Consider the following 8,489-nt stretch of genomic DNA (forward strand, 5'->3'; position numbering starts at 1 on the left):
CTTCAGTCACCTAGCTCTTCTTGGAAGTGGCCATGGCACCACACCAATTCAACAAGATTCAACTTGCAAATCTGAAGAATTCCGGGACAGCAAATGTTATTTATGTGTTAAGTCGTAAGCATTCAGCTTAGAAACGTACCTTCTGAGACCTTATTTCTATGATCAAGGACACAATCAACACCAAACCCAATTCAGAAATTTGTTTGCCTAGTAAAAAGGGACGCTCCATCCAAATAGCACTAACCTTTACTAAAGCAGACCTGGGCCTGACGATTCAGGCTTGTTACTCTAGCTACTTGGAAGGCTAAGGTAGACTAGAAAGTTCAAAGCCTGACTTGGCCACTTAGGAAGACCCTGTGCCAATCAAACTGTAGTATGTGTGTATAAATGAGATAGTGAGGTTAATCCTAATCAATAAAGGAGAAGGGGGCTGGAGGTGTGGCTCAGTGACAGGGCAGCTACCTAACATCCCCGCATACCGCAAAAAATGCAGAGCTGTCCCGTGAAAAGTCTGCTCAATGCAAAGACTATTCTCCAAACTTCTCTCCATGACAATTTCACATCTTTTGCTTCAGGGCTGGGGGATTAAAACAGACTCCTCCCCATTAAGGTTATGAAGGTCCATCAAACTCACCTGAATTTGCATTTGTAAAGGTGAAGCTGAACCGTAACCAAACGGTATTATTTCTAAGAAACCGTCCATCTAAAAACCAGCTTAGGAGTGCAGACTAAAAACGCCAATAGAAAATGGACAAAGTTTCAGAAGGACTTCAACAATTAAGCAGTCTATCCTCACAATGCGATGGCTACTCATCAAATAAAGAACAGTAAACACAAAATAATATTTTAAAAAAAGCTAAAGAGTATACAACTTCATCTACAGGAAGTCCTAAGAATGTACCACTGTTCTGTTTATATAGAGTAGAAGTTCTTGTGAAAGGGTTAACCAGAATGGAGCACGAAGCTACTTTCTGGTACAATGGGAACGTTCTTTTCAGTGGATATTGACCCCCAAATCTCACATTATAAATGTAAAGCCTTTTAATTTTATTGACTATAAATTATAACTGGACTTAAATTATTAAAATGCTATTTATTGGCTCCTCAAGTTGAATACACCTACTGCCCACAGAAAGCATACAGGGAATGCTAGGTACTATTATTAAAAACCCACGAAGGCCTCTTAGAAGAGGATGTCAAGCTTTAATTCGCTGTGGGCATTTCTCTAACCAAGGACAGCATTCAAGCCATGTTCCTTTTAACTAGTTCAGGGCATGTTACATGGACCATGAAGCACTGACTAAATATCAATACAGAAACTGAATACATAGAAGAAAATATAAATCCATGAAAATTTACACAAACTGACTTTACTTCTAGACATCATGTCACAACGAGTTACAAAGTCACAACTGTGTTTAGATAACAGCAACCAAAGGTTTTTGAATACCCCTTATCTTCATTTCCACACTGAGTTTTCATTTTTATACAGGTAGGCTGGCTTTCAGACTGCAGACACTTCTTGGGTAATAAGGCTTGCTTTTATTTCAGAGGGCACAGAAAGCAGAATTTATATTCACTGTATTATACTGAGACATTAACATAGACCTCTCCAGTGGTGGTATTAAAAACCAATTCCAAACCGTACTAAAAACAGGGTTTCATATTGTGTATTTTTCATCTTAAGATGTCTCTAAAAACACTTAAAATATGTAATAGTCTTTCTCTCTCCAAAATAAAGTGGCATTTAAAAAGTTGACTTTAAAAAAACAAAATCAAAAAGTACTTCAGAAAACAAATCCTAAGATGTTCTGAGCTGTAATCTTCCTGGGTCTACTTTCATTTGGAACAAATTTTGCAGCCAATATTGCTATACATTGATTTAAGAATCACAATACGGAGTCCTTGAACATGTACTTCAAAGCCTACACAATTCTGAAAGGACTCCTATATTCCCAACTAATACAACAGGCACTAATGTTTTGAATTAAAAATCTATGTGAACTTTAAATGAAGTCATAGCTATTTTTAGGTGAATAAGTGATAAAAAGATATGCACAGCTGTACACAGATCACCATTAAATGCAGGAACAAAAGTATCATTTGATGCATATTAAACTCCTAAAAAGCCTACTTGAATATATTTCTCATTTATTTTGATACAGTATTAGAAAGGACCGCATATAATTATGGAGACTGCCACAATACTGGATGAGACAGTGCTCTGTATCAGGCATGCACAGGTCACTATTTAAAAGTGTCTTATGTATACATCTTAACACATATATTACAACCTACAGTATATTTAAAGCACTTAATAATTTTAATCCAAATTATTTTAGTTGACCTAAGTGGGGACAAACTGTCATAACACAGTATTAAAATCTTACTACTCAAGCTGCTATCTACACTTGTTCCATGAGAACTCCCATCACAAATGAAGATGATTTCCCAGCAGCAGTTTGCTCGCCCACTACACACAGCTTGCCAAGACTTCAGGGACTCAGGACAGGGGAATGCTGGGAGCCACAGGTGACAAGAATTAAACATACAGTCTCTTTTCATTCTGGGTATCTTTATTTCAGACTAAATAAAGCTTTTCATGAATACAAACTGAAAAAACACATTTTCCCTTTAGTTAACATTCACTAGAAGGATAAATAAAACTGAGAACCTTTATTGTCTTTTCGGTGTAGCAAAACAAAGTATCCCAGTTACACCGAGGATACCATGGGTCAGGAAAGAAGGGCGGTTGAGAGCTCTTTCCATTGGGAAACCTATTCTATGCACAATCACAAAAGCTTACAAACTCAGATTTCAGGTTCATGGTCGTTTATGGCTTAAAGTACTGGACCTGAAAAATACTTCAGGCTAAAATAAATGTGATAATGCATGTAGTAAATACTCTCATGTACATTAGAATCTTTATGATGCTTAGTTTGCAGATGGGGACAGCATTTTTTTGCCTTTACTAATACTCCCAGAAAGATCCTTGCTTTTGATCTACTCAAGGTATTATCTGCCATTCTTCATAGCCTGAGGGCCAACAGGGCAGAAGAGACACTCGTGATGCTATGTGCTGCAGTCAGGCTGGAGCACTGGACTAGCTACAGAGAAGCAGGAGTGAAGTGTCAGGATGGCCCGCTGGAATAGCTTACTGGTTCTTTCCCAAGTCAGTCTGCCCTCCGCACTGGAGAACTACAGGGTAGCAGGACTCAGTGCTCCTGGTTCTGATACGCTCCGACGACGTGAGAGTTGAACTGAACTACAATGATTGTGATGTCATCTCTATACATCCGAGCAAGTTCCTCTGGAAGGCTAAGCATCTTAGAGAGTCGCTCATGGTCGACGGCTCCAAACTCATTGTTGCCCACGGCATGGCGAATGAGATGGGTTGCTGCATTCTGATCCTCGAAGACCGATGACATTTTTGCTCTCCTTTCGGTTAGCAGGCCATGCATCTGTCCCAGAGTCACCTTGTACCCACCGACAGCTATTGGCTGTTGGTGATGCATTCCAGTTAAGTACTCGCCCACAATCCTAACCACATCCTGTCTATGCATGGTCTCCCACAGCCCATCGGTTGCCAACACCAGGAATTTATCCTGTGGCCTTAAGCGGTGGTAAGTTACCTCTGGCTCAGCGGTGAGATAAGGAGGTGTATGATAGTTGGGAGGGATAAACTTGGTGTACTCATTGTCATTCAGCTGGTCTGGGCCAGACTCTATCACTCTCTTCTGAAGGTCAATGCTCCACTTGAACTTCACGTCTCCAAAAGCCCTGAAAGGCATCAGCAGGCCAAGCAGGCGGTCCTGCTTCACCACGCTCTTGGCCTCGTTCTTCGGGTGCTCCAGCTTCAGGCGCTCTAACTCTCTTTCATTCTGGGCATTGTGGTCATTGGACAGCGTGACCGCAGACCACGAGCCGTCTTCCTCCTGCACACCAAGCATGGCTCTACTGTCTCCAGTGTTAGCCACGTGGAGGTCAACACCATCTACGTGGGCCACACAAGCAGTAGCCCCAGAAAATGCCACCCGAAGCACCAGGTAATTGAGGAAAGAATTAGGATCACCGACTTGAGCCTCCAATGAGATATCATTATCAAGTCTCTTGAAAGCATTAATTAAAGCCTCTTTAACATCAATATCAGCCGAGTCTCCAGTGTTGAGGTCTATAAGCTCTTGCCAGTAAGTCCTCAAGCTGTTGAAATACAGTTTGGATGCCTCCTTGCTGAAGTAGTCATTGGGGTGCTTATGCCACTGGAGGATGGGCAGCAGGGCCCGGCCACTCTCCACTGCATTTTCAATCTCCAGCAAAGTCTCGTGGGGTAACAGGGAGACAGCGATGTAATAGAAGAGTCTTTCACTGACTGCCTGGGAACAAGCACAGCCCGCATGGCCATCAAAGACTCCCAAAAGCATCCCTCTGGTCTGCAAGCAGGTGGCTGCACTTCTCCGGTCTTCAATGGGTGCATTTGCAGGCAGCTGATTGCTGTCAAATCCAAGAACGGAACTGACATTTTTGCCATCAAATTCTGGAACTTTGAAACTATATTCATTGGCTTTCAGGATGCTGTTGACTTGTGGAGGTGTGAGGTAAAATTTCTGAGGTGTTGAGGCGTATCTCCTTCCTTGAGTGTACTGCCACCAGCTCTCTCTCGGCCTACAGAAGGTAGCATATGCTGGATGGGGCGTGTACCTCAGGCGATTCTGAGGAATGCACGGTGGGGAACAGCAGAGATGCTTGTGGTGGCAGTAACATGCAGTGCCATAGATTCTGTTCAGCTCACAGTTACGGAGGAGAGGGAAGAACAGTTGAGTCGGTGCTGGCATGGCATCGGAGAACAGTGGCAAGCTGGATGTTCTGACTGGGATTCCTAGAGAGCAATTAGGACAGACACACACACAGGAAAGTTACACTCCAGATTATCCAACAAGCTCTGCCGTATAGAAAATACTAAGGGAATGTACATGAAAATCCGTATGCTAGGTAATCTCTACAAGGTGTTTCACGGTAATTACAATTCTCAGCCATTCATGAAGCCACGTCTGAACTATAATTTCTCTTCCCTTTGTATTTCTTTGTGCAGTACACACTGCTCGGCATATGCATGTATCTGGCTGGAGAGAGCCGAGCAGGAAGTTATGTAACACTGTGCCGCAGCAGCCTACCTGCCCAACCACCCTTCTCCATCGCTGTGCTTTTACAAAGGGGCCTTACATCTCCCATTGGCACAGTCATTTCTACCATCTATGAAGATCTGTTCCTTAACCTGTAGTCAGTTTGTTGGCATTTGACAATACACGGATGGCTATCACTAAAAGTGTTAATATATCCTTAACAAATGCATGTTTGTACATTATTGGTAAATAACACACATATACCACTGTATTGAAACAATGTTCATTTTACCTTAAAGGAAACGTTTTCGACATAATAAAACAGGAATTTAGGGTTCTGCAAAGCTCCTTCTCTACACCACTGAGCCAGCTTAGCAAGCTAGAGTCTGTTCTTCACCAACTGACCCTGGCCACGGCACTGCACCTCTCTGGGGCTCTCCCCACTGAACTTTAGATGAACACATGGAAGTAGACACTCTAAACTCTTCAAGATTCATGCTTTTATGTTTAATGTATTGAGGCTTTGAAATCAAATGTAGTCTTTTTTGATTCATTGCTTAATTTTTCTGTGCCACTCATGATAAAAAATAATCCCAGTATTCTTTGCTCTAAACCTGGTTTTGGTATAGTGTGATGCCATTTCAGAATTTAATTAACCTGCCACCATCGTTCCTTGCTTAGCAGTCATAGAAGTAAGCTACAGAGCTACTATTTCATCTACTAGAGATTTCTATTGACTCCTGGGGAACAGTTTCTCTTTCAGCTAAAAACAGGTATCTACTTGTAGTAGGGAAGCAACAAAGAACCATAAATTAAGCCCAAGGTTTGGATTATAACAGTATAGCATTATGAATATTCTGAAGACATTATTTTATAGTAGGAATTTATCTAGAAGGCTTAAGTGAACATATATACCACTATTTCAAATAATGTATACAAGAAAAAAATCTTCAGTAATGTATTTTCTATGAATTCCTAAGATATTGTCTCAAGTAGTCACTTAAAGTACAAGAAACAGACAGATGTTAGAGCTGCTTTAAATACATTTAAAAAATTAAACAATCTTAGTATCAACTACTGTTTCCAAAAGCTAAATATACAAAAAAAAATATGTGAAGAATCACAGTGTTAAGCAATTTGCATGTACTTTTCGGTGGGCACTAAGGAAGTAAAAAGTGAAAATGAGGGAAGAGAGAAAACCACACACTGAAAACTCAGGTCTGCATCTGCTTCTGTAGACTGTACCGAGCACACAGCTGGACAGATGTCTTGTAAACAGTAAAGTGCTGACTCTCAAGAAGAGGCCTGCTTCTAACTACAAAGACAGAAGTGCACATTGGAGGACTAGACTTTTGGGTTAGATTCCAAAGGTAAGCCTTCTGAACTGAGCACAGGAATCCCTAACAAGGACTTACTGGACGAACCATCTAGACAACAACTCAAACTGGGCACCTGAAAGTCAACCAAAGGTGAAGGGTTCTGAACTCAGCCAGAATATGTGTGCAATGTGGTACCACGCCACAGCGCCTTGTGCTTATCAACCGTATCTCTTTTTTAGTTTATGATGCAAATACTATCATTAAAAATTAAAATGAGGGTTCAATTTTATGGAGGTAAATTTTCTTCAGAATCTAAGCTTGTATTGCTTTAAGACAAGGTAAGTGTGGGAGGGACAAAGACCTACCAGCTTAAGTAGCATCTGCTCAGGGGATCCCCCCCTTAAGTTCCCGTGTTCTGACAGTTTCTGTCAGTAGAAATGAATGAAATCTGGGGGTAAAAAAGCTCATAATTCATGCAGCAGGTGCTCTGAATATTCAAACTCAAGCTCTTTATGTTGTTTCCTTCACAGCAAAAGTATTTGAGATTAAAAGTCAAAACAGTAGAGAGTGACTTATTTTCATCTGTATCTTCACAGTTAAGCACCGCTTAGCATATGGATTGCATTCAATTCTTTGGCTCCTAACAAGCTTTCAAAAGAAAGGCAAATTCTTCAGGAAGATGAATCATGAAAGTTTGCGGTGTATTTAATAATCATTCCATCAGGTCAGTACAGTACTAATTATATAGTATTTTCATCAGACCAGAAACGGTACAAGTCCATACACTACTAAATGCCTGGAAAGATTCTTAATATCCTTCTACGCTTCCTGCGATTCAACAGAAAACCTCTGAAATCCTGATAAACTCTCTAGCTTAAAACAGAAGCCTCTTCATTAGGCAATAAAAGTATCAGGATATGGTTATTGGTAATCTAGAATAATCTCACAGTCTTGCGGGGGTTCTTTAAGTTCATATACCATCGTGGCCCAGACTTGGCAATCCTGTGTGCAGCCGCTCAGTCCTAGGCAGATTTGGCTGCTACTGGCAATGACTAATAAGAAGATGCGCTGTAACCAGAAACAGAAGGCGCTCCGTCCATTCTTTCTGATGTGCTCGGCAAAGCCTGCGCCAAGAAATTATTCCACTTCGTCAATAAACCCACTGGCCAAATCAATTTAAAAATTTAAAAATCAATTTAAAAAATGCTACTGGTGCACCTACTCCAGAGCTTCTCGGCCTTGCAAAGCTTCTGATGCAAATGGAAATAAATACTACACTAGCCATTACACGTATCATAACCTCCGTTTATGTAATCTAATTGCATTAAACACCCTGCACAAAGACTTGGGATTTTTCAGCATTTTCCGGAAATGCCTAGCCATTTCCCATGTCGGTATCTATAGCAATGAAAAAAACAAAACCTTTATCCTTAAGACACCAGGCACCAAACCAGCACTTGTTTGATCAGTTTCGTCTGTTCCTACCCGAAAATCGCACTTACTAAGATATCAAAGAAATTCTTCTGGTCCAGAGAGCCTTTGTCTCCCTTTTCCTATCGCCCCCCCCCCCCTAATTCCATGCGGACCCCTAGAGCCATCCATTCATACACAAAATCAGTCACCATCCTTCCTGGGTCCCCAACACAGGTAGTTACGTGAATACCTACCAATCCGTCTGGGCCCGGGACACACACACATTCTCCTGTCATCACAACACGGAGCCGACAACATCCACAAACCGCGCGGACAGCAGCAGCGACAGCAGCAGCGGCCCATTGAAAGCAAGGCAGAGATGCTCATTAGAGGAGGCGGTGGCGGGGAGGCGGGAGCGGAGGAGGGGCGAGGTCTCGCAGCAGCCCAGTGAATGGGCAGAGAGGGAGGAGAGAACGGAGGGGGGAGAAAGGGGAGGGGAGAAGAAGAAACCAAACAAACCCACCCTGCCGGCCAGGCGGCCACCCGGCCCCAAGCCGGGGACTGCGGGAGCCCGGACGGGCGCCGCGCGGCCGCTCCGTGCAGCCAGCGCGCTGAGCCCAAGGGCGCGCAGCATCTT

At 42.3% G+C, this 8,489-nt stretch overlaps 1 protein-coding gene across 5 annotated transcripts in view; it reads right to left on the reverse strand.

The window, feature by feature from the left end:
* Positions 1–1,348: 1,348 nt before the first annotated feature.
* The window catches only part of Pdp1 (pyruvate dehyrogenase phosphatase catalytic subunit 1), a 7,605-nt gene continuing 464 nt past the window's right edge, over positions 1,349–8,489 (reverse strand). Inside the window, exons 1-3 of one of the 5 annotated variants that reach the window (XM_026786712.1) lie at positions 8,376–8,424; positions 8,107–8,141; positions 1,349–4,876 (exon numbers count right to left, since the gene is read on the reverse strand). In XM_026786712.1, coding sequence (XP_026642513.1) covers positions 3,216–4,876; positions 8,107–8,137 — 1,692 coding nt within the window. In that variant the 5' untranslated portion in view covers positions 8,138–8,141; positions 8,376–8,424 and the 3' untranslated portion in view covers positions 1,349–3,215. Of the gene's footprint in view, positions 4,877–8,106; positions 8,342–8,375; positions 8,469–8,489 lie in introns of those variants that run through there. The other 4 variants (XM_026786711.1, XM_013351899.2, XM_005362314.3 and 1 more) reach the window with 4 other exon arrangements.

The sequence above is a fragment of the Microtus ochrogaster genome, linkage group LG5 (genome assembly GCF_000317375.1).
Source record: "Microtus ochrogaster isolate Prairie Vole_2 linkage group LG5, MicOch1.0, whole genome shotgun sequence".
Classification (NCBI taxonomy): domain Eukaryota; kingdom Metazoa; phylum Chordata; class Mammalia; order Rodentia; family Cricetidae; genus Microtus; species Microtus ochrogaster.